The sequence below is a fragment of the Xiphophorus maculatus genome, chromosome 13 (assembly GCF_002775205.1).
Source record: "Xiphophorus maculatus strain JP 163 A chromosome 13, X_maculatus-5.0-male, whole genome shotgun sequence".
Classification (NCBI taxonomy): Eukaryota; Metazoa; Chordata; class Actinopteri; order Cyprinodontiformes; family Poeciliidae; genus Xiphophorus; species Xiphophorus maculatus.
The window spans coordinates 27,285,769-27,313,132 of NC_036455.1; the positions used below are offsets into that span (position 1 = coordinate 27,285,769).

Here is a 27,364-nt window from a genome sequence, read left to right on the forward strand (position 1 = left end):
AAACCTGTGGGTTTATTATGGCAATTTTCACCACTAGATAGAATCAACATTATGGATTCAGTCCAGCAAAGTCAGACATATGCACCACCGAACATACAAGTCTGATTCCTTGAGACGGTTCCAGTGGAAACCATCTCAGTGGGAACTCAGAATCTGAATGGGACCTTGTTGCATTGGTGAGATAATGTCCACTCAGACACACACACACACACACACACACACACACACACACACACACACAGCCACCGGTAACACATGCCCCAATAGACACAATTACAAAACAGCGTTTCTTTGTGGATAAGGTCTGCTAAGCACACACGCAGCGACGTATGACACATTACACTACAGTTCGGTTTATATACAGTAGCCTAGCTGCTGGCTGACGAGGCGGGACTGCGTGTCTGTCTGTGGCGCTCAGTCCCGCGGCCAATTCACAGCTCGTGCTCAAGTGTTGATAACCGCGAACAGACTTTCCTCTGGTTGGACAAGCAGACGGCCAGCGCTCTCCCTGCGGGGTAAACGCATTGTTTGCAGCGGGCATATGCCGGAGTCGGGAGAAGAAACAGCTAACACAGAACAGGTCCACGCGTCCCACAGTAGTAAACATGGACCGCCAATTAAATCTGAGGAAATATCAGTAGCCCAAAGTCATTAGATAACAGTACTCAACAACGAAGTTGCCGCTAGGCACAAACTTTTATACATTTGGAAAATTCAGCAGCCTTCATCAAAATTCTGAAGAAATTTGAAATAACTATTATATGAGCAGTGCTATAAAAGAGTTTGGGGCATCAGTGGCAGTAGAACACGGTTCTCTAGAGGAATGTCTCAAGATGTGGAACCACGCTGGATTTCCCCCCCCAAAGCATTCACGCCTCATTGCATGGTCAGCTAAATTGTTTCTGACTTGAAACAGTCAAACAGGTAGAAACTGTACAATTGCAGCCCAGCTTCAGATTTAAATACATACAGCAGATTATCCCCATTTAGGGTGCATTCACACCAGAAATGTTCGGTCCTCTTTAATCAAACTGTGGTTTGGTTGGGGATGTGTGAATGTATAACCAAACTAAAAAGTGAACTCTGGTCCGCCTATAAAAACCTTGGTCTGGGTTCGGTTGAAGCGAATGCTGGTGCAAGCACCAAGCGGACCAGAGACTGGAAGTGGACTACAGTGCAGGGCATTTTGGGTAAACACAACCAAAAGAAACGCACGAGTGTAGCGCTAACAGGAGAAATGGCTCGTGGTCTTTTACAAAGACAAAAGAGAAATTCCACAATCGCTAGAATCTGATTTATGTTTACATTTCCTCAAGAAGGAAGCTGCACTCAGAGGGTTTTGTGTCATTTCCTTCAGTTGTTCTTGGTGCAGCGCCCTCACAGGCGAGAAGGGGAACAGGTTTTTCAATGTAATTGATTGGTTTTACACAGTGCTGTATGAAAGAGAAGTACAGCAGCTAAAAATGAAACAAATGTTGCAGTTTCGGTTCCCAATCGAACCAAGTCTACAGGACTATTAGGTGTGAAAATACCCTAAACGTTACAGCATATCTGTGAGAAACAACCAAAACAGTTCCTTAGTTCACTCTGGTTAGTTACCATCAGGTTGTACTCAAATGGGTGAAAAAGCTTCAAATCTGTCAAACTCCAAATCCTGTGAAAGCTGGAAAAACACACAGCATGACAAAAACAAAATCAGCAAATCAGGAGAAATTACAGCAACAAGTTCCTTAGTTTTAAATAAATCATATAAAAATAGTCCTGTACAGTGTGCAATCTTTTACTGTCCCTTTGATTCTCCGGGTTGTGTTCTCAGCGGTCTGTATGAGTCACCACTGAACACATAAACACCAGCCGAGTGTCATCTGAACCTTTTCAGATAGTGCGAAGTCTTAACCAGCACAACGCTGCGGGCGTTAGTCCTCTCGGGAGTCCCTCCGTCTCCCTCCCCCCCTGTGGTTCTGCTGCGCCACAACGCAGGCAAACTCTCCGCGGATCGTCGCTCGTTCTTCCACAGGTCGCCCCTCGCCTCGCTCTGCTCAGCTGACCTCTGCATCGTCCTCAGGGAGGTTAATGAACAAGCGTCTACGATCCGTTTTTCTCCTCTGAGCCCTCCGGTGGCGCGGGGGTCTCCTCCGCCGTGGGTGACTGAGCTCCTCCCGGGCCATCTAAGAACACAGTGAAAACTGGACTTTTCAAGCAAAAACAGATACCTGACAAAATCCAGTGTTAACGTGTACATTAAAATGAGCACTGTTAATAATACATGACAAGAAATAGCCATCTTACCAAAGTTAATGGTAGCTAGACAGCTGGTAGCTCTCAGGAAATCAATTTAATGGAAATAATTCTCTGACTTTATTGAACTGATCAGGGTTACTAGGAACTTATAATTAGAGAGTTTCTGTTTTCCTGGGGTATAAATATGACACGGCCCATTTCCCACTATGTTTGGTCACTCACCCCTGGGCTGGAGAAATGTCCAGGTTTATTTCGTCACCACACACAGAGAGCAGGGAGACTCCAAACCTACAGCCAAGATTGGTATCTTGGGGGGGGTCTTTAAATCTCCATAGCAACCATCAGACACTTTCTACACACCACCCTGGAGTAATACCTTCTTTAGCCAGTTGAGAATTAGAGTTTTTCTCTAATAAACACTCCTGGTGGCTTAAAACAGAAGATGAGTAGAAAATGACCTCACGGTCACTGTAAGGTATGGTGGTGCAGTTGTGATGCTGTGGGCCTGTTTCTCTTCCAAAGGACCAAAGAGGCTTTTTAAGAGTACATGACATCATGGGCGTTTTTATGTGATCGTCTATTCTAATGCATCAGTTGTATCACCAATAAGCAGGTATAGTAATATAAAGGTATACCGGACCGGTGCCAGTTATTAGGGTGTGCTAAGCTCAAATGCCCTGTGGTGCTGTGCCTAATTAAAAATAGTTCAGTGTGTTTCTCTTAATTTTGGGAAATTAAGGCTCACAAAGACAACAGATTTTAAGTGGGATGAAAATGAGGAGATAAAGTACAATGAGTGACATTTAGCGATAGGAAGTGTGACTGAACTCTTGAAAGTGCTGTTAGAATCAGACTGTTTCCACATGTATTTGTTTGGTGCAAAAGACAAGAAAAGTGTCTGACTTTATGGAGGGAACTGACTCATATAACCATAGGTTCTGGTTTCCTATTGGGATTCGTTAGGAGGAGATTATTAAAACCAAAGATTTTCAAAATCTGCAGAACATTTTACAGTTTAACTGAAGAAAAATAAACCTGGAAAACAAAAGAAAGTTCTTAAACCTTCGAGAGAGAGCTCGGCCAGTTTCAGAGGCAGGTCGCCGGGGTTCACGCCTGCTGGAGATCCCAGGATGTCCGGAAGAGCATTTCTCCTCCCAGAGCGCCCAGAGGAGGCAAAGTCCAGTACAGGCTCCACCTCCGTCATCACAGGCTCACTGTAGGAGGAAAAGAAACACACAGTGCAATGTTACACCACAGCATTTGAAAAGCAAGCAGCACTGTTTTGTTACAAAGTAAAAGCTTAATTACTAATAAATTACAAGAACAGTTTTCAGATGCAAAATTATGAACTGTCTGCACGTTAAATAATTAAAGATTTTATTCTTGTTTTGCATTTCTGTTGCTCTTATTCTGTACTTTCCACCTTCGGTAGTAACAAATGTGGAAAATACTTTATTAGCCTGTAGACTAATAAAGTACATTAAAACTGTGGCTCCTACAGCAGCAGTTTTGTCAAATTTAATTAATTGCCTAATACAAAGGTGAAATTTGTTTAGTCTTCTCTTGCATCTTAACAGAACTGACAGAAACCAAACTGTTTATATATTTATGTGTAGGTAGAAGAACATGTATTTCACATATCGAAACATCCACAATTTTCTCAGTTTTAAATTATGGGCTAAAAATTAACAGTGCTACAACCATTTTTGCAACAGAATGCATAATAATGGTGCCTGCAAGTGCACCTCACTATAGCGTCTGACAGGCACTGTCCCAACCTCTAATATATATTGATGTAAATTAAACAACAGTATCCACACGTCTGCCAGATTTATGTTTCAAAAAATCTTTTAACTGAAATCTAAAGTTGCTTCTTCTGATTCATTCGTATTGTTTTGAAGTAGGCCAGACACAATCCCAATGTGAATGTGATGAATCTGTGGAGGGAGCTAAAGATTAGGGTGATGGCAAGATGGTGTTCCGGTCTCAAAGATAATTCCTCATATTACTAATGGAAACACTCATAAGGTGATTCTGTTATTATAATATAGTTGATTGTTGAGAATGTTATAAATAATTTTGGGCAAAACATTTTGAATAAAATGTAAATAAAATGAGATTTTAAAAAAAAGAACATGTTGCATATTTTATCATATTTTGATACACACCTGTATCAAAGACAAACGTCTTGCATCAACAAAAATCCAAAATCTGTCAGAGCTCTGAATAATTTTGGACTCAACTCTTTCATAGCACAAATGGCCTTGTTAGTTTTGCTTAACCAATGAGCATCAGCAGCTAGACCAGTAGTTCTCTATAAACAGCATAAGAGCCAACTGTGTTTAATAATTATAACATTCACTGTAGCCTGAGCTATAACAGGCTGACACAGTGGGAAAGATTAAATAAGCCTGTCTATCATGTTCCTATAGATATGCAATGTAAAAACAAAAAAACCTAAGTATTAATACGACTGTAAAAAGTTTATTTAAAAAACATTTTACATGATCTAGCTAGCAGAGCTCATTTCTTTCATGTCTTAAGGACTGACATGGTCCATATTCACGAGATTCAAATAGACATATTCATGTAGAAATTTGCCCGAAAATAAATAAAATCCTAGTATGTTTGAGTTTTTAGGAATCTAGAGAAAAAGGGTTTCTCATTGAAGAGGCGGAGGATGTGTCTGTCTGGTCTCTTGGCAACCAGCAGTTGAGGAGTCGGCTCTGGTGACAGGCAGAATTACATCCCCTGTCTCAAACACGCTCACACTGGAGCCCAGAGGAGCACACACAAACACAAGAATCTGCTGTTGCTATGGCAACAATACGGAAAAAAGGACCACTGGCAGGTAAACACATGACTCAAATCCGTTTTCTGCTATCACACTTTTCACTTCTCCCATCACTGTCTTTTGTTGCGTCGCTTGTGTTTAAATAATTACATCATTCTGTGAGAAAAACTAATTTTACTTCTAAAACAAATGAACACTATGTGAAATGTATAATAACCCGGCTGTGTTCAATTTTTCTCTGGGTGTTTGAGTTTTCTCTTACAGCCCAAAAACATGCAAACTGCCTTATAAAAAAAATGTTGTTAAAGTTTTTCACAATTTGTCACATTACCACCACAACTGTGGCTGTTTTTGTCCAATATTAGTAGAAAATATGTCTGATAAAATTCAGATAATTTCACTGGAGTCCAGAAGCGCATGGCATTCTGGGGGGTGTAGGCTGAGGAAAGGTTCAACACCTTATGACCAGCTAAGGTAGGTTGGTGGTATCAACTAATTCACTCGCTCTTTGGTTAGCTAGCATGTACAATGTAGCACAACAGCTTGTTGTGTAACATGCGCAGCAGCAGTTTCAAGTTCCACAACCAGTCACATCTCTGTGCAGAACTGATAGGTGTGCAGTTGCTGCGATGGTGGAGAAGAAACGGGGGAAGGGTCCCAACTAGCTCAATAAACTGGCATCCAGTACGATTGTGGGAAATGAAGGAATTTGTCACGAGAAATGTAGGCATTAGTTCATCCACTGACAATTCAAAGTCAACAGAATACGGAGTATGCTGGAGTTTATTTCTAATCTTAACTTTTGGTTCCAAAATAAATGCATGTTTGTCTCTTCTCTCATTTGCTGAAACGCTGATTAATAAATTAGCTCCATTTTGTTGGAAATCCAGTTAACATGTGGGCCATAACAATCTCGGTTACTCAACAACATGAGTTAACAGAAACATACAGAGGCCATGCCCTCTCCTTGATTACCACTCCATTCAGGTCTGGAATGAAGTGCTCTCCAGTCTCTGACTACTCGTCTATTTTAGGTCCATCAGTAGTAGAGTGCTGTGGGTGTCCAGGGAATTAATGTTATTTCAAATTTCCCTATCAACTCAAATGCTGAATCTGCTCTTTCTGCTGGGTAAAAGGGTGTGGAATTGAGTTGGATCCATTTCTCCAGCTTTAGTCAGGTTGGCTCATCAAACTGATTGCCTACAGGTGAAAAACACCAGTAGGTCTCTTAAAGGTGACTTTGGCTGGTATCAACCATCAAGTCCATGCAAAAAAAAAGCTGGTACAGTGGACCTCACCTATTAGCATTTGTGAACTTAAGCTGTTCACTGGTGGCTCTAGTCCCTAGCCCTTGCAATTCCTTGGGTTGGCTGTGCTGCCCAAAATCTGCAATGTGATGGATTTTTTTGCTACAGTTCAACTTTAAGACTTTAAAAATGCAGCTATGGTCGACAGGTCAACTGTTTATCCTGCTGTAAACTGTTGCCATAGAAACTGAACAACAGTACCATCTTAGCGGCCTCAGGCCTGGTATATTTAGCAGCATAAGCCTTGGGAAAACCACTGCCGGTCTTGCTCTAATGAGAACATCTGGTAACTTTCATTAAGCTGGAGGATTAAACATTAAACAGGCACTGACCTATCATGTGAACAGGTTTATTTTAGATTGTAATCCAACAACAGGTTAGAGAGGATTATCTTGTCAAATAAATTGACCCACATACTACAAAGTCCTTCCTATCCCAGTGACACGACTAGGCTGCAGGTATGTTACGCAACGATGTAGTGCACTGAAAACTTTCCATTGCTGGAGTTTAAGAGTGTCTTACAAAAGATCAACTGTTTTAATGTGAACAAATATTCTGTGACACTTAGTATTTCTTAATTGTATAGAAATAGACAAAAGTAGCAATAGTCATGATTATAATCAAGATTTAGACCCGACCACCATCCTCTGTGGCTTCATTTAATTGGAAATGTGGTAATCTGCTAATGAAAGCCACAATACTGAGAGGCCTTTGGTTGGCTAGGTGGTCGCTACTCAGGATTCCTACAGTAGCGGCCATTTTGAAATGGAAAGGTTTAGTATGAGGTTTAAGGTTCCAGCAGTGGAACTGGGATTGAGGCCAACTACGATTAGTAAAACAGAGGAAGTCTTTTGCATACTCCCCCAAACCCATTAAATGTTAGAAGTACTGCTTCAGAAACCAACGACACCGAATGAGCCTAGCGCTCTCAACTTGCAGCAGACGGTTTGCTGTATCTCTCAAGACCCAGATCAGGCTAACTTTTCTCTGTTTACACTTTCACTGACAGAGAATCAAAGATTTCAACTTCACCCACAGGGCACAGAAAAGATAACAGCAACTTCAAAAAGAACGATGCTTAGAGCCGTATATCTTCTGCATTCAGCACCCAACCCTAACATCTTGTCACTTTTGCTGTCTGGAGATCTGAGGAACACCAAACTTCATCCAAGTTTCCAGCATGAGCACATCTCCCCTAACAAAGAGGATGGAACGAGACTGATAAAACAGGAATACAAGACATCTTACTTCACTGGTGTTGTCTTAGATGAAGGAAAATTTAAGATATTTTTTGTCCTCTTCTTCACAAATATTATATTGGCTCACCTGAAAAGGTGCAAAGACATAAAAGCTCTAATCTTTATGCCTGTTGTTGGGGTAAAGTCTGAGAATTTGTCTCCACTCCCAGTCAGATGAATATCAGTAATTGTGAGGCCAATTCAATCAAAATCACATACAATTGTACATAGAATGAAACTGAATTATAAGCTGTGTGTGAACATTTTTCTATTTATCTATTGGGTCTGCGTTTTCCATAAGAACATGACTGTTTGTGTGAAAGGCTGACCACTAACAATATTTGTTTTCCATCAATCTAGCATTTAATATTGTTTTTTTCTGCAAACAGCCCCAAAAAGCCTTAAAACACATTAAAGTACAAAATAGTCTGTTTAGAGGCAGTTTCAGACATGAATGTTTTTAATTATGAAAACAACTCTATTATGTCCTTAAAACTGTTGAAAAATACAATAACACCAGTGGAATTATTTTCAAGTAATATACATATTACTTGATGTATATAATATATACAGCCCTGATATATATGATATCAGGGCTGTTGTATGAGCGGTGTCAGAAGTTGGTCCACATTGTAAGTTTGGCTTGTTTAAAGTGAGATTTAGACTCCACCAAGGTTGCCCTTAGTCACCGATTGTGTCCATAACCAAATTCTAGGCACAGCCAACGTGTTGAGGGGATCCATTTTGGTGGCCTCAGGATTGTGTCTCTGCTCTTTGCTGATGATTTGGTTCTGTTGGCTTCATCATGTTGTGATCTACAACTTTCACTGGAGCGGTTCACAGCTCAGTGTGAACTGATGAGGATCAGTGCCTCCAAATCCGAGGACATGGTCTTGAGTCGGAAAAGGGTAGAGCACCTTCTCCAGGTCAGGGAAAACGTCCTACCTCAAGTGCAGGAATTTACAGATCTTGAGTTCTTGTTCATGAATGAAGGCAAATGGAGCGGTAGATCAATAGGTAGATTGGAGCAGCGTCTGCAGTGAAGCAGGAGCTGTACCGTTCTGTCGTGGTGAAGAGACAGTAGAGTCAAAAGGCGAAGTTCTTGATTTAACAGTGGATCTACTTTCCTACCCTCAGCTATGGTCATTAGCTTTGAGTCATGACCCGAAGAGCAAGATTATGGATGAGTTTACTCTAGAGGCCTACATATAATACAATGCTAATGACATGTAGCATGTTATTGTATCACACCCCAAGTTACTGCTCTCAGTGATGAACATAAACCAGGTTTCAATGAAGTATTAGACAGAAACTGTATATCAGCAAGTGCCTAATCCAAAGTTACTGTGGTCAGTATTTGATCGGGGCATTACTAGTTATCACTGGTTGATAAAGAAAAAATAAAAACTGATTTGTATCTGGGTTGATCAATAATCTGTGATCAGTACCAAAACCAAATGCAGAAGCTACATGTTGTTGCTTCTTAACGGACTTTGGTGGATTTAACCAGCTGTTAATCAGATACATGCAGCAGGATCCTGGAAAATGTCATCTCCATTATACAATCAGTCATCATGTCAGAATAAATTACATGTTTTCTTCAGTCTCATCTCCTCGAGTGATTGCAGAAGAAACAGTGCTATGTTTAAGAATAAACCAAGACAAAAGGCTGCAAAATCCATGTTCCAAATCAGTTAGCATAGCAGTAATTTGATTTTCTACAGCCACCAAATTAATTATGACAATATTTGTATTTATTCAGGATTTTGAAAGTAGTACTATTTTACATGAGTTTAACAGAGTGACAAGCTATGCTGACTAACTGCATCCTGTATTTTTAAACACCTAAAATAAAATAATTATTCACATCCAGCTTTCTTGGGGCTAAAAACCCCATCATGTAACACGTTGTATTTGTTATCATCTTCAGCTTACAGTCTGGCTCTTTTGAACGGATCTTTATCCTGAACGATAGGACTGAACTCTCAGTTAGAGTCGCTCTGTGTTTTTATGACTTTGCTTGCTTATGATGCTCTGCACACACGTCAACAGCTATTGTTATTTTGATTAAATTTAACATTAAATTTATATAATCAGCGAATAAATACATTACCAAAAAGGGTTTATATTTTATGACAGTCAAACCAGCTCCTCTGGGGTTTTCCTCTCCTTTTATGCCACCACAATCGTTTTTATTTTTAAGCATTTATAAGTATGAATGCACCCATCTCCTTTTTTCACTTCTGATACCGTTACCTGAATATTAGTATTGTCCAATACCCATCTGATACAGAGAAACAGCTGAAATGACTTAAAATAGTTCTTTTTTTCCTAAAACAGACATAAATGTACTGAATTACAAAATTACCTGATAACTCTGCAGCAGTACAGCACATTTAAATGCACCAATAGCTTGGTCAAACATATAAAAACAACATAACGTTCATTTGTTCAGTCAGTGCAATTAAGAGAAAAAGAGCCAATATAAAATACATAATAAAGCATGACATAACTCAGAGCACAAGGCATAGAATTAGTTTGAATAGATCTGCTCTTATGGATCTAGAACATTGTCACCCATATGCAGACTGGAATTCAGTATCAGGACCAATATAGATATTGATATTGGATTGGTACATGTCCAGTTATGGGGCACGGTAGCAAATCATGAAACTGTTCCCACATACTCAGACAGACTGCCTCTATTCTGTGGAGCTCAAACTGTCTGTGGACGGCTGAGATTGTGGAGTGTACTGATTGCCAATATTTCTCTTGACAAAATCCTTCATTTCCCATAATCCAAATGGATATTAGCTAGTTTGAGGAGCTAGGCAACCAGCCCTGTTTCTTCTAAACCCAGGCAGCCGCCGCTCACCTGTTAGTTCTGAACAGAGAGCGGCAGTCACTCTGCGTGTTCTTGTGACTGGTTGTGCTGATTCTCAACATTATCAGCTCGGTGTTGTATACAAAACAGTTCGCAGTGATTGCCGTTTCCTGTGCCAGGTAAAGATTTACCTTTCTTCAGACTTGTCCGGATGTCCATTTTGGGTCTGCATTGAGCCCGCCTCAAGAACCCGCGGACCTGCGAGGAGTGAAGGACACCCTGGTATGTTGGGGGCTACATGGAACTGCTACTCTTGTTCCACAACAACTTGTTGCTAGGTAACCAAAGAGTGAGCGAGTCAGTTGATGCCACCAACATTTCTTAGCGGGCTGTGAGAGGCTGATATTGATCAGCGATAGATATCGCGATGGATATCGTTATCGTTTTATCACCCATCCATAGTTACTACATTTCTCAATGGCAAAAGCCATGGAAGACAGAATTCCATGTTTTAAAGCTCTGCTGCAAGAAGGTAGAGGTAAAACTGCTTTCAGGGATCTTTATATCCCCGAAAAACACAAGCCAGATAATATTGTGACAGGATAATAAGAATGTTTGTTGACAAGTCTAAACGGTAAACATATTTATAAAAATAATAAAAAATTTATTAATTAAATGACACTATGAGTGATGTACAGTGTGGTGAGTAATGTCAATTTTCAGCATGAACATAACAGGAAGTGCTTTTACTGTGATAGGCTGAAAGTGAATTTGTACTGAAACAGCTAGCTTAGCAGTGGGAGAATGTCAGAAGTTTCGTTTACACTGAAACTAAACTGGTATAATACAGTTGCAAAGACATCTGCATGATCACTATCAACATTAATATATTGTTATAAATCATTACCAATAATTGTTCTAATTTACTAGGTTAGTAACTAAAGCTTTCACAGGAAAATATGCAGCTGTCAGACTGCAGTCTGCACCTCACATACCAGCTTGCTTTCACTCCAGATTACAGGAGATGAAGATTTTATATATGACTCAAGCCTCAGATTATGAGTCCAAGTCAAGTCTCCGGTCTTTAGAGCAGAATTGTTTTATTTTTCTTAATCTGTTGCGATGTAACTATGACACATGTTTGAACATTTTTTTAAAATTCAAGATGATATCTTGTATATCAATATCAAACACAAACTATCAGAAAGTTTGTATCAGAAAAACAAGAAACAATTTCTGTGTTTCTGTTTGTGGGGTGAAGCTTTGAATGTGGAGCTCAGAGGAATGTCCAGCCATGAAATGGTTCAAATCCCAGCATAAAAATATGGCTAGAAATGAATAGTAGACTAAAATGATCATCATTATTGGTGTAGCTATCATTATTTCTATTACTCCATTGCATTTGATTATTATTGCATGAGATATAAATGGTACATATGTTAATGGTGTTGTAAAAGAGCAACAGGAATCATAATTTGCATGGGATTTTTGACATTGGAAACAGAATAAAGTAATTATATGATTAGTTAGGGGCGGGACATCATTAGTTATACTTCAGCTCACCCCTTGAATATGTGTAAAAACCTAAAATGCATATGTGTATGTATGTGTTATTTTATTTTCCATCTTTCTGTACAATACTGTTCACATTTTTACATATTAAAAAAGACAACTAAATAAATAAGTTATCTGATTGGTTACATGTTGTGTTTTGCAACGCTTCATTCTAAGTAACTTTTTTTGAATTGCATTTTCAGCTCAATTCAGTTTAAAAATACTTTATTTTTAAGGGGAAGTGAAATGTTGCTGTAACTCATCAATTCAAGATTCTTCTAACAGTTACAGCAGATGATGGCTGTGGGGAGGAAAGATCTTCTGTAGCAGTCTGTATTGCTGCAGCTTTGAAAGAGACTCTGACTGCAGATGATAGTCTATTTTTTTATTTTCAAATTAATGTTAATTTACCAAGCGGGTAAGAAAAATGTCTTGTATAATGTATAACCACTTTGATATTTTGACATCCCTCAGTCTCTTCTTGAATATGAAATCCTTACTGGTCTGTGGTTCTGCTAATTAGCTGCAGCTGTGAGAAACCAGGAGCAACGTTAGCTATCAGTTCCAGGAATCAAACAGCCCAGCTCTGCCTGCCGCCCGAGGCTGACCTCTCTTCTGCTGCTCATCAATCTAACACCCACGGAGTGATAGTTCCAGACCACTGAGGCTACTGTTCCCTGCGACGCTCAAATTAGACTGCCTCAGTTTTTTCCTGCATTTAAGGAGTCACTTAACTCTACAGCACATGTATTCTCCTATGAATCAAAAACTTTGTCTGGTAACAGTTACTCATCTCTGACCAAAACGGTCACTTTTGGTGATGTCTTGTCTCCGTGTTGCTGAAGACAACCATGAGGGCGGCTAACGGCCGTCCTGTAGCCGGGGCGTTAGCCACTAAGACCGAGGGGGCTGAGGCTGGAAGGCTGGCAGCTAGCTCGACAGGGAACTGCACAAGAAATGTTTACACAGACGTGAGAAGTTTCGGATGAATAAATAATGCCCTGGATTAGGTGCTTCACTATTTTTAGTCCCTCTTAGCCAGTGATCACTCCCCATCCTTCTCCCCACTTTTTTCACTGTTATCCTAAAGCTCAACATGCTCTAGCTGCCATGGAAACGGCACCGTTGGTACAAAGACAGTTAAATAGTGGAGGAGGGGAGTCATCATTGGAAGAAGACTATTTTCTGTGGCATTTATATTGTTATTTCCTCAGCTTGCAGTGGTAGTCTTTCTTAGAGACAGTCATTTCATGTCTGGGGAGAAAGAGGTCGGCAGTAAAATATAGGAGCAACACAGACAAACCTGATTATCTCAAGGAATTGTGTTATGGTTATTTAAATCAGTTCAAAACATAACTGATGCAGGATGCATGACAAAAAGGCATGTAATGTATGCAGTGGACGAATGAGAAATATAAGAAAAAAAAGACCAGAGGGTCCTGCATATGTGTGGGAAGGTGAAGTTCAACTAAGACATTAGTGACTAGTTAAAAAGGAAATGGAAAAATATTTTTTTCTCTCTGTAAAGTGTGATGGAGGAACAGAGGCGAGTCTGATCTAATGAGAGGGAGCGATCACAGCCTTTTCTCCTCCTTTAATGTTTGAGAAGCCAGAGGAACATCCAAACCTTCTAGATTCTTTGGCTTCTGGGGGATAAATGTTTTCAGAGAGACATTTCAAGGTCTGCTGGCTCAAGATTGGCTCCAGACAACATAATCACCGCTATTATACTCAACAGGAAAAGACATTTGCAGGAGCTAAGTATTAACTAGAAAAGAATGATTTGGGACAACAGTAGATACACAAGACATCTTCTTACAATACTGTATGTCAGTTTAAAAAGCAAAAGTTGTAATTAAAACAAATTGACACTCTCTACAGAGAAAGCAAGTCGGAAACAGTTACTAAAGAAGTTGGCTATTAACAAGCTTCTCAATGGAAAGTTGAGTGGAAGGAGAATGCATGGTAGAAATGGAGACCTGACCAGGTATTCCATGCATGTGCTGCATAGTCCACACATATACTTCTGAGTAGATTGATGTTTCTGTACTGAAATAGTTGGGGTTTATTTCGGTATTCTGTAGGAATACAATGTGGATATCCCAGTATCAGTTTGTAAAATATTTTTGTACTCAAGATTTGGAATGTAGTAACTGCTGACAAATATATTCCAAAAATTTGAATATATTTGTCAACAATATATTCCAATGGCTGGAATGTATTTCTATAATTCTTTTAGGCAGAATATTACTGCCTAAATTCTAATATCGTACAGCCATAACAAAAATTTTAATTTTCTCTTTATGAAAAACTGAATATTGGATTTTCATAGTTTTGAGTCATAATCATCCAAATAAATATGAGACACAAGTAATTAAGCAGGAAGAGAAGAAGTGCAGAGCATTCTGGGTAATTACAACCAAAACAAATGTGTGGTCATTTACCAAAGACAAAATAGAAATCCAACAACTGCTAAAATCTGATGCCAATCCATTTGTTTACATTTTGTAAAACAAGAAGTTGCTCTTTGTGTTGTTTTCTGTTGTGGTTCTTGGCGCAGCGCCCCCACAGGGCAGGAGGTGAACAGGTTTTTCAAAGGGTTTGGTTGCTTTGACACAGTGCAGTGAAAAAGAGAACCACAGCAGCTGGAAATGGAACAAAATGTAATTTTGTTTCCAAATCAAACCAAGTCTACTGAGTCTACAATTACTCCAACAGGTCATTCAGAATTCCTGTTGCAAAACAAAACAAGATCAAACTTCTAAAACTTAAGAAAGACAAGAATAGCACGCAAAGCTGCTAATTATTAATCCTAATAAGTTTTTCCTATTATTATTAACCTCCATTAAAGCCTAAAAGCTAGCTGCCCCTCGCTGTAATGAATTTAATATGCGATAATAACAAATCATTAAACTAGAAGAGGAACACAAACAGCCAAATGCCATCAAATGCGAAACAGGTTGAGCAGCTTTTCATGAGGGTCAAATCCAAACAACAGAGCACTCAGCTGTTCACAGCAATTAGCACACTCAACAGGAAGCTGGAAAGAATGGCAGGTGAGCAGCACTGGCAGCAGCTCCAGCAAGAGCAAGACAGAACAGGACAGGACAAGCAGCAACACACGTTGTTCGGAAATGTATGGCTCTTTTTTTTATAGCATCATGTTCTAAATGAGCTCAGGTTATAAATGACTTCACAGATACTGCTCCTGCCTGGTAAAGGTCAAACGGGAAAATTAGAGACCCGTCCCACAAAATTCCCTGCTTGTGGGGTATTGATTACTTAGTCTAATTAGAGAGTGGAAAAGCAAATATGGATGGTGGCCTTTAATACCAATCACTACCTGTTGAGTTTGATCAGTGTGTGGAACTTTGCAGCTATGTTTCACGGAAGAAAGACAAAGAAGCCTCATTTGTTTCAGGAAGCTGCACTGATTTTGCAAAAGAAGATTTCTACACTGAATCTAAGCTTTGGACTTTTACTCTGCGACACGGATAAAATCTAATCCTAAAATTCCTTGAATTGTATTTATACCGACTGCTAATGAAGACACTAATGCCCAAAGAGCACTCTAAAACTGGGCATAAAACATTGTATTACATAATCTCTTCTTTTTAAACACGTTTTTCAAGAATTTGGGAACTGAGACTACCAAGTGTTGCAGTTTTACACCAGTTGGTGTTCCTTTGTCAGCAAACATTGTGAGCAACTTATGGTCCTAGTTATCTGTGACACAGACTACACAGTGTCCTATTTCCCTAAAAGGCAACTGAAACATAACCACAACTTATCTTCACTTGATTCTGGATCCAGAATTAATTTAACAAAAAGAAATAATATATAATTCATAGGTATGCATTTTCTGTGAATATTTACAGCAAGGTAAACAGATTTAAAAGCAACCTTAATGTAAGTGATTTGTTGCTACATACAGTATGTCAGTGTGTCTAAAAACACTTTTTACAATTTGAATGTAAGCATAAGGAAACAAAATATATTTTGTGTGACATCAGCTCCTGTCGTGTAACTTATGATGTGCTCCTGTTGCGTATAGTGCATGAGGTTCTAGACTTTACTTGGGTCAAACATATTTCATACTATGATTGCTTCAGAGCAGTGAAACTATTATCTGAATCAAGCATAAAAACGAGTGTGCGGTCCTCAGGTCAAACTAGGCGGGGGAGAGGGGGAGGACAATATGGATTTAAAATTTTATTGCGATATTTTTGCGGTACTATTGTGATAGTTATAAAAAATTATGATTAAAAAAACTATTACTTGATTTTTATGTAACTGTATGTGAGCGCATGGCACAGGATTCATAGCGCCACAAACACAAGTACTGCTCTGGAAAATCATTCCCATTTGAAGCAGGCATGTTCAGGACAAAACTCACTTAAAGCCTGTTTTAGAGCGATGTCAGCTCAACTTTGCTCTCTGACTATTGTAGCATTAAATACAGCCAAAATAAAATCACAGATGTCTTTACATTATGCGAGTGACAACATTATGAACTGAGGTGTTAAAACAGAATGGATCAATTCTGAATTCTAGTTCACATGGCCCAACTGTCACTGTAAATTAAACTGGTTTCAATGGTGTGAACGAGGTAACATTAAAACGAACAAGAAGGAGAAAAAATGTTGAGTAGTACATTTTTTAGATTCCTGAAGTCTTTTTTTTAGCTGCTGGCAGAGAGCTCAGCCTTTGCTGTGGGCAGTGAATCAGCCAAGGTTGCTTAACACACACACTGAAAATCATAAAAGTTGAAATGATCAATCTTTCTGTAAACAGAGTTTGTTTTATGTTTGGTATCGCAACACAAAATACAGAAGCTAAACAAATAACAGTGCTAGATGTCAGCTCAGTGGAAAAATATAAAGGAAATATCATAAAACAATGTATACACAGTCCTCCATTGTTCTTCATATCTGTCATCAACCATTTAGTCTGGAGCTTTCATTTCAAAATCCCTAAAAGACCAAGAAGTGAAATGATACAAGTCAGATCTTTCTGCTGACACAGGATCCTGCACACAAATATGAGACTTCAGTAAATGTTTGCTAAATTGTAACTTACTGTTTTAGTCAGTAATCAATTTACAATTATGTTAACTTAGCATGACAATTAAAAGTGAAACTGGAATGAATTGTTGATCGCAGGATAATGACAGGTCATGTTTTTTTTTGTTTTTTTATAATCTGCGCTTCCTGACCACAGGTTGAGCGTCCTGACCTCAGTTAGCTTCATCTGTCAGCAGCAACACCAGTGAAGTGAATAGCTACTGCAGCGTACACGCTGTTGATCCCGTTGTTCAGTCCAAGGTGACATCTCCTCCTCCTCTCTTCCTGAACACATCTGCTGTTAAAAAGCAAGATAAAAATAAAACAAAGAAAGTGTTGCAGCAATGCCTTTCAGTCCAAGCTAAATTATCAGCTTTCTTAGGTTTTCTATCACAGGATCCTTGTAGCAGCAGCGAGACCCTGAGCATAAATCTGCTAATGCATGGTTGACAATGGCAGCATAATGTGCGCCTCCGTCACATCCATATTTCAGCACGTAAGCTGTTTGTTTGGACAAGCGTGGCCAAGGCCGTCCTGTACCCCAGGCGCTCTGCGAAGTAGACCATGGTGTCAACAGAGATCCTGCTGCACGTGCCGCCCCGGCACGCCGGCTGCCACAAATGGGCCTCTGGCACACACCGACCACAGTGGGGGCAAATGGGGCAACGGCTGACACACAGTTGATTCTGTGAGGACACACACACACACACACACGCTCCCAGTCTTCGTCAGCAGAAGAGTCGAGGTCTTGGGCTTAATTTATGAGTGTGTGATGTGGGATAAAACAAGAAGTACAAGAAAGCTTCCTGAATTTCTTCCTCGCTGATGAAATGTATGTGAGCTTCTAATTCTGAAGACATTAATGATAAATAAATCTCTGACATATTCTCACTTTTATTACTGAGGTTGTTAGCAAACGGAAATGATCTTGATGATTCCAGCCAACCAGAAACAAGAGAAGATTGGTCTCATTTCATTTCACATAGGGAAGGGAAAACAGGTGTATGTAAACATCTGGTTTAAACTGTTAAAAGTATTTTCTTTGTTCTTTATCTTTTTGATATTGTATTATCAGCTCTCCTGTGATTGAGTTTACATAGTAATAAAAATAGGTGCTTAGAAAATTTCAGTAAAATATGAAAAAGGCTACATCGACATGACGATCAAATACTTCGTATTTGTAGTAGCGTCTGAGCTCATTGCCTGAATTTTCAATAGGGAGGCACAAATGTGAAAATTTGGACCATATCTGGTGTTATTATTGTTGCCATGAACAATTACCAATACTTACTATATGACATTAGTACATTATGTTGTAGATGGTACCCTACTCTTTGAGCTCTGAAAAAAACGCTGATACAGTTGATGATGCTTCTGTCCCATGACCAATCAAACACCACATGGCCAACCCATCTTCCGTCTCTCCAGAAACAAAATCAGCACAAGATCAAAATAAATATCAGTTAATATTGGACCAATTTTGCTTAAGAGCTTACTATGATTTTTTTTAGAATATGTGACATTGTTTGGTACAGATGCTAACACCAACATATCAAGCATTCCTACATTTATTCCTTAGATGTTTTTTATGATTCATCTTTTGTGACCAGCTCCAAGTTATTAAAAATGAAAGATCAACTTGCCACCAGCCTAATTAAAAAACCAAAACTTGCCGCTTGCCTTTTACAGTTGTGCAGCTCACACTCAAGCTGGTGGCCTAACAATGTCCTGAGATTGGTGGGTTTTCTGACTGCAAACCTTCTGGACAGGAAGCATTAGAAAACGTTTGATTAATAGGCAAAGCAAGCACAGGAATGTCAAAAATTTATTAACCCATTATCCTAAATTTAAAATCTACACCTGGATATTTTTTGCTTATTTTAATAAGCAAAAATTATTTTGCTTATTAAAATAATTTTCAAGTTTCAAGAACTGAAATTTCAAGAACATTTCAGTTCTTGAAATGTTCTGTGAGTAAATATACTGCTCAAAAAAATAAAGGGAACACTTTAAGTGTGAAACACCTGTTTAAGTGTTCCCTTTATTTTTTTGAGCAGTGTATATTTGCCCATATATCCATAACAACTGGAACTTTTAATATCTAACAAGTTATTTTTGCAAATTACCGTCTATAAAAAGAATGCCCCTCAGTTTAATTTCAGTCTCTGCGACAGCGGGGGTGGAATTATCCTAATAACTTGATATTGGCTGGAAAGCACGTCGTCTCCCCTTTCAGAAACCGTTGAAATTTTTCAGATTGCACAAAGTGGGGTGGAGTTACGGTACTACAAATTTGGCTGGATCGTCACCACTATGTCTAGGACTTAGAGGGTTAAGAAAATAAACTATTAATACCTTAATATCTATACAATAGAATGAGTGTTATTGTTGTTGGCCTTCTGTCTCTGTGTTGAGCTACGACTCAACAATAAAGTGATAATATTTATCGCGATAGACACATGAACCACATCAATAGAAAATACGTCTGATAGAGTTTTGATATTTTCACTGAACTTCAATTCAGAACTGCATGGCATTCTGGGGGATGTAGGCAGAGGACAGACTTTAAACCTCACGGACATCTCAGGTTGTGTCGAGCTAGCCACAACCTGTTGAGTAATGTGCAGTAGCAGTTTCAGGTTGCCCCCAACATATTCAGGTGTACTTTAATACACGGAGGTCTGCATGCACTCGAGGCAGACTCAGTGTGGACGTCTGCCAGATACGTCCCAGAGATGCAGTTTTACGACAGCCAACGCATACTCAGTGATGCACTGATTTGCACAGGAAACTACTTGACAGGAAACAGTGTTCACATTGAAGTGTTCTGTCTCTTCCACCAGGTGAGCAGTGGCTGTCCTGGTGCAGAATAAACAAGCTACACACCAAACTAGCTCATCAAACTTGCTAGTATCCATTATCATTGTTCGAAATGAAGAATTTCACAAGAAATATAGGCAAGTTGTACGCTTCAATATGAAATCTCAACCGCCGGCAGATTATGCATGGTGCATAGAGTAGACTCAGTATGTGCGACTATGTAGGAGCGGCTTCATGTTTTTCCCCATAACTGCTTAACAGTGAATAAAAGATCAGGGTGGAGTGAAAAGAAAAAATGAGTACAACAACTTTAGAAGAAATTGTGGATAAAGGAGGAACAGTCATGTTACCAGTTTGGTATTTTGGATATTTAAAACATAAAAAACAAATCAATGATTTTCAATACAGACTGTCAGGAATTCCCACCTACCACATATCCTCAAAAAGCACTCTTCTTTATGTAATTTTGACATATGTACATTAACAAGGAATAAGAGTGAAATTATTTGGATTTCTAACAGATGATGTCCAACAGTTTTCAAAGAGCCGCAGTGGTTTACCTTGAATAAACCCCTTTAGCTTGATAATACCTGCTCCAATGCAGTTTGAACAGCAAGTGCCCCTCTTCCGACCTCTCCACCTACCAATCAGCAGAACGAGTCCTTTACATGGTGGAACAACAAACCATTGCCTTTGTCAACCCCCCCCAAAAAACTCTCGTCATCTACTATTCCTTTTCATCTAATCAGTATGTGGAAGCAGGCAGCAGAATTGTCGACTTTGACAAACCCCAATCTTTTCACATGGAGAGTGGTGGAGGGGTCAGACAGACTATTGTGTGACAAAGAAACCACACTGACTGTCGTCAAGTTGAGCTGCTGGGAAAACGGGCATGGAAAGGTCAGGGTCGGAACAGTCGAACACAATTTCTTAGAGGAAAAAGGTGTCCTCTGTTGCTATTATTGTCCTCCCTTGCATCTCTGTGTAACACATTCTGTCTTTCATGCCTCTCAGAGCCAAGTGGGGAAAGAATGGACTGGCACATTTTAATGACGGAAAGATAAAAGCAGCTGTAGCCAAATGGCAGCCAGCGAAAAAAGGTCACAATGAAAGGGCAATGGGCTTTACAGAAGCAGAAGCTTTGGCCTACATTCTTATAAGTCACTTATCAATATGGTCAAATAATAAAAAAGCACTTAAAGCTCAGACTAGACTAGACTGTTCCTTCATCAAAGTAGCAAATGTAGCATGAATTCATTTCAGGTCATTGTTGCATAATTCTAAATAAAAACACCCTAGTGTTGTCTTTTCTGTTTCAGCTCTGACTTGTAATTAAAAGCTCACTTTTATCACCTTCAGAAGTGATTTGATGATAATGCATGCAATTAATCAAAAAAGTAATATTACATTACGGATTAATCACATTAAATGTTTTGAGCTAATAGCCTGTCTCTCGTGGAGGGTTACATAGTTCAAAGCAGAATGGTACACAGTCTGGTACTGCAGTCAAGAATGCAGCATCACAAACAGGAGTAAAAAAACGAGCGAGTCAGAGTGGTGAGCTCAGTGTCAAATTTTACTTTGAAAAACACAGCGATGGACGTTTGAATAAACCCAAGAAGGTATGTAGCCTATTGCAATGATGAATTATCCTTCCAACAAAGCACATATAATTCAGATTTTAAAATTGGAAACACAATTTTAGCCTTCCTGAATATGAAAACCTGGAAAACAGGTGAGATGTTTCACTTGAGATAATAAAATATTTTCTTAAACATTGTTTTAAATGTTTAATTCTTTACATTTCAAGCTTACAAAATTAAGCATTGTAATTAATTATCAATAATCACAGCGTTGGAGTGTGATTAATCTGATTAGCACTAAGATGTACATCTATATCTATATGTGCAGAATAGATATACACATATTAGGGGTGTGACATATTGTCTTGCTTACAGTAATAACGGTGGATCAATCAAATCAATCAAATTTTATTTGTATAGCACCTTTCGGCAACAAGGCATTTCAAAGTGCTTTACATCATTAAAAACACAAAAATACAAAGTCATAGAACACATAGTCAACAACATTACATTTTGCACATCAGATTATTGATTGTTTCATGATTTGGTTTCAAAATCAACCTTAAACAGCTGGACTTTTAGTCTACTGTAGATTTAAAGGAACTCAGTGTTTCGCAGTTTTCTGGAAGTTTGTTCCAGATTTGTGGTGCATAGAAGCTGAATGCTGCGTCTTTGGTGCTGATGCAGAGCAGAACCAAAACCAGACAACCTGAGAGGTCTGGAAGGTTGATACAGCAACAGCAGATCTTTAATGTATTGTGGTGTTAAACCAATAAACTAACAGTATTTTAAAGTCTATTCTTTGAGCTGCAGGGAGCCAGTGTAAGAACTTTAAAACTGGTGTTATTTTCTTCCTGGTTTTAGTGAGAACGTGAGCAGCAGCATTCTGGATCAGCTGCAGCTGGAGGATGGATTTTTTTAGTCAGACCTGTGAAGACGCTGTTGCAGAAATCAATGCGACTGAAGATAAATGCATGGATGAGTTTCTCTAGATCTGGCTGAGGCGTTACTCCTCTAATCCTAGAAATGTTCTTCAGGTTATAGAAGGCTGACTTTGGATCTCTAGACAATGGTGAAAAAATGTATATTCCTTAATCAAATGACGACATCATTTAGCTGAGCCTGACCTGTGCAGCGCGAGGCGCTATGTGGTGATGCAACCTGTTTGCCAACTGCCATTAAAACAAGGGAGAAGCTGGTCAGCTGCTCCACAGTCTCAACACAGGCGATATAAGCTGATCAGCCACAGTAAGAAAAACTTTCTGAAACACAGACGTCTTCCCAAAAAGTAAATAAATATCTAGAAGCTTGGTGCAAGGTTCAGGGCCACCGAGATGTAGGAAACAGGAGAACAGGCTTTTACTTTTTGCAGGATTTTTATGCAACTTATGTGTTATGACTTTGGTGTTGAGCATTATTCTTTATGATTTCCTGGTATTTTAAAACAAGATTCTTAGTTTTCCACATGATGTTTGAGTTCTTAAGAAAACATGAGGAGGAATCACTTTTTAGCATCTTGTACAACTAATGTCCTGCTGAACCACAGCAGTATATTGTATTTGTGTATTTAAGTATTTTATTTACACTTAGTAGTCAGTAGCTGATTTCAGACTGTTTCTGTTGGCCAAAATTAGTTTGGATTTATATTTATTGATCTGTTCTATATTTTCTTTGACTCATTAACGTCACGCTTCCAAATATTGAATTAGCATTAACAGTTGTCTCGTTCGCCTCGGCACGTCGCAGTGGAAGACGGTTGTTTACAGCGCAGGCAGTTTCTGCTTTTACCAGAAGTAAGCCTCAACTGTAACCTTCTTGTAAGACGTATGGCATATCACATACGTCACGGCCAAACTTTAGCAATGCTAAAGTTTTAAAATTAAAATTTTAAAATATAATTGGTTAAAATTTAAAATTTCAACAGAGGCCACACCTCCAGAAAGCAATCACTTCTCAATAGCTGAGGGTCCAGACCCTCTGGACAAAGCGGATTGTAGAACAAGGGGATGATTTTTACCAGTAACTTAGTAACTCCATCATGTGTTTATGGCAACACAAAGATATGAAAATATCACCATAAACAAAGCCATGGGAAATATCCCTCACAACCACCGTATGAAAAGTGAATTAGCTATAAACAAATCTAGATGATTTCTCCACACGTCACAATGATCAATGATCAACAGTTTATATCAGTCTCTGACGTTCAATTAGTTAACCACATCTAGAGCATATCCTGCTCAGATATGAAGAACTATTTATACACTTTATCTGGTCTTCTGTGCTCCATAATGAGAAACTGTGAGACAGCGGATGAAGATAAGCTGCTAAACCAGAACAAAAGCCAAGCAGGATAGAAGTACATCTACAGATAGAGCGCTGACAACAGCAGCAACCTTAAGCCTTTGTACGTACAGACCGTATGAGAGGGACTGGTGAGGTGCTGGATGAAAAACAGCTGAGCAACCAGTCGCTTTCTGGCTTGTGCTGCTGGGGAGGTTCATGCAAGGTGAGGCCATGGTTCTGTCAGTCCTCATCTGTGGTAACACATGGTGACATGTGGTCTGATTTCTCAGAAAGAGCAGGATGCAGGGTGAGAGGAAGCCACATGATTCACCCAGAGTGACAGCAGACAGCGGGGTGTGTGGCTGACGAGGCATCCATCTGTAAAACCAAATACTAACCTGGATCTGGACGGGACCATAAACCTGACTGACCATAAACATTTATCATCACTTCTTCCCTGTTTCTGTGGTTCTCTGTGTGCCAGCTTCTATTTACAGCAGCTTGTTTGTTCATTCAGATGTGGAACAGTATTTGGAGCACGTTTTTTTTTTTTTTGCTTTTATGTTGTCTTCAATTTTTAATCATTTAAAAAGGCACCTGAAGATGGTATATTTCTTAAATATTTTTATTGTATTGTTTTTATTTAATTCTTCACATTTAATTATTTTTTTGTTTAATTTAATCGTAAAAGGAGCTATATAAACAAAAATGCAGAGGATCCCAGCATTCCCAGAGGTTAGAGACCAAAGAAGTGCTCAAATAGTTACACTGCAAGAAATCCTTTAAAAACCAAAATTAAATATAAAAAACAAGTCGTTTTTCCCACAAGTAAAAAGAGTCAGAAAATGAAAATGGTACTTTATGTGAATATTCATGAATTACTGGCTTAAACCAATCTCCTATAGCATGCTAAAAAGTTACATGCAAGTTTGTTTTGTCTTATTTCAAGTGCATTAAGGGTGCATTCACACCAGCCCTGTGTAATCTGCTTTAATCGAACTCAAGTTCATCTGTCTAAAAAGTCCGGTTCATTTGGGGAGGAGTGAATGCACAATTGAACTCTGATTCTGGGTAAATACAATCAACACAAACGCGCTAGTCCAGTACTAGAGGGAGAAATGGCTCTTGGTCTTTTACCAAAGATAAGAAGAAAAATCTGCAAAAATCTGATGCCACTCCATCTTTGTTTCTATTTGGTGAGGAGGGAAGTTCCTCAGAGGTTTTCATGTCTTTTTCTTCAATGGTTCTTGGTGTAGCGCCACCACAGGCGAGGAGGCTTGTTTGTTTGTTTGATGCAGTTCAGTGTGAAAGAGAACAAATGTTGCAATTTTGGTCCCCAATCTAACAGAGTCTACCTGAGGCGGGAAAACATCCTGGTTCACTTTACTTACTTACATAGACTTTTCTTTTTTTTTTTTTTGCTATTTTGTCACAATTTAATATTTAAGAAAATGTAAAAACTAATATCAATTGTTTCCAATAAATAGTGATTGAACTTACATGTTGCTGTGGATGAATTCTGCTATTTGACAGAGGCAGGAGTATTTTTTCATATTAGTGTCTTTATTTATGCTTAAACAATAAACATGCCTCCAAACACTAGGTGGCAACAGTGCTCAAGCTAGTCATTTAGCTGCCTGATCAACCCAGTAGAAATAGCGTACAAGGTCAGGCACACTGGTGTACAGAGCTGACGGAGGAGGAGAGATGGAAAAGTTTGAAAAGAAACGAGAAACATGTTTTTGTTACTTTATCAAAATAACAAAAAGAGTTACAACTTAAAATTTACATTTTTTTGTTAAGACGTTTTTGCCAACTGTTAAAGTGACTCAAAGATAATTCCTGGTTCAACAAGGGATTCATCTTACTTGCTTTGAATAGCATTTTCCCCTTAATAAATTAAGTCATAACTGAAAGCTGCATTTTGTATTTACTCTGATTATCTTTGATATAGAAAATATAGTTTGGCAAAGAAAGCAAAAGCTGGAGAAGTCTTCCAGGCGGATCAAGGTAAAGCTTTGACCTGCTGCTACAAGTTGCAGCCAACTCCAATTTAGACGTACAAGAATACATAAAAGGAGGTCACCACTAAAGAGCAGACAGAAGGAGATCTGCTGAATCTGCAGGTTTATTCCTGAAGTAGAAAAACATTTTCAGGAAGCTTAAATTCTCTGAACACTTGCACAGAAGGGAGATGAGAATTTATCCCATAACAATAGTTATGAGAAACTTGTTAGCTAATATTTTAGCATATATTTAGTTATGACCTTTTGCTGTTGTGTTGTAGCTTTTGCATTTTTTGACACTTCTGGGCTACCATAAGAACTGTGATGTTTCTAAAATCCAGTTTCGTATCTTGTATGAAACTGGATTTTATAAGAGATATAAGATCTCTTATGATTTCATAAGAAATTATAAACTTCCGCAGAAGTTTAAATGGCGGAATTTAAACTTCCGCCATTTGTGATGCCAGCAAATACAATGAGCAGGCAAAAGGCAATTAAACATTGCTACTGAACTAAGACTATAAATAAAGACTGTTGTTTATTTTGTTTTGTTTTTGACATTCACCCTTAAGCAGAATCAATTAAATCCTCATAGCACAAAATTAAAGCAACTGCCCTGGAGCTAAACTGAATACGAAGAGACCCACCCAGAGTTCACTTCTCTACACCTGGCATTGCACAACTCATGATCTGCTAAGCAGCTCAGACGAGGAGACAAGACAAAGGCAGACAGCCTGACTGGGTGTAAAATTTGGAAGGGAATATTTTTAGCTCCACATTCACCAAAGCAGAAAGATTCAGGCTTGTTTGAGGCTCTTAGCAGGGAGCTGCATGCTGAGCCAGGGATGAGGACATGAAGACACACCAGGTTATGACCTGACATAAAAGCGGTCAGTTTGACTCAACATGGTGCAAGTTGGAAATGAGACGCAGCTCTTTTACATGAGATGCGTGAAAAAAATACAAAAAATGAATTCTGGCATAATTTCTTTTTTCAGTGTGTGATGAAGGTCACGGTCAGCATACATTTAAATAAACCAAAGCGGATAATCCTACTGCCCCAGGGCTCACTGCTGGGCGCCGGTGGCATTTGAACGGGAACAGCTGATGCACACAGTAGCAGCTCATACGGAGGTGGCAGGTTAGCCGCTGGAGTTCACATTTCAATACACACCTGCAACTAATAACGGCGGACATGTTGACCAAATAAGAAGTTCTTGTTAAAGCTTCTGTTATCGGTTAGTTTCAAATAAAGACGATACTTTATGTGCAGGTCAAGTCGCTGTACTGACTCCTCGGTAAAAGCGGCTCTGTCATTTAATGCAGCAGCTGGGTCTCTGGCTGAGACCAGCTTGTCCTACCTGTGGAGCAGAACAGGTGACCGCGTATACGTGCGCGAGACAGAAACACTCACCAATGAAGTGCGCTTCGCAGAAGGAAAAACAAAGCAGTCCGAAGTTGGAATTAGCCGACTGCCACCATCTTCGGCGTGAGAGATAGAGGGAGGGAGCGATGAGAAAGTGCGCCGTGTCAGCGAGTCCGTCCGGTACCGCACATCACCGCGGCTCGCTCAATGCCTTCTCCGATAGGCCTGCGCGCGCTGGAAGAGGCGGCGGAGACTGACTGACTCTCGAGCGCTCAGAGCTTG

At 39.2% G+C, this 27,364-nt stretch overlaps 1 protein-coding gene across 1 annotated transcript; it reads right to left on the reverse strand.

Moving 5' to 3' along the window:
• On the reverse strand, positions 1–27,335 carry pkib (cAMP-dependent protein kinase inhibitor beta). Its single transcript, XM_023344463.1, has 3 exons — positions 27,131–27,335; positions 3,304–3,455; positions 1–2,168 (listed from the first exon to the last, which is right to left on the reverse strand). Exons 2-3 carry the CDS (start codon positions 3,443–3,445, stop codon positions 2,086–2,088), a joined length of 225 nt encoding a protein of 74 aa, XP_023200231.1. The 5' UTR covers positions 3,446–3,455; positions 27,131–27,335; the 3' UTR covers positions 1–2,085.
• Positions 27,336–27,364: the final 29 nt, after the last annotated feature.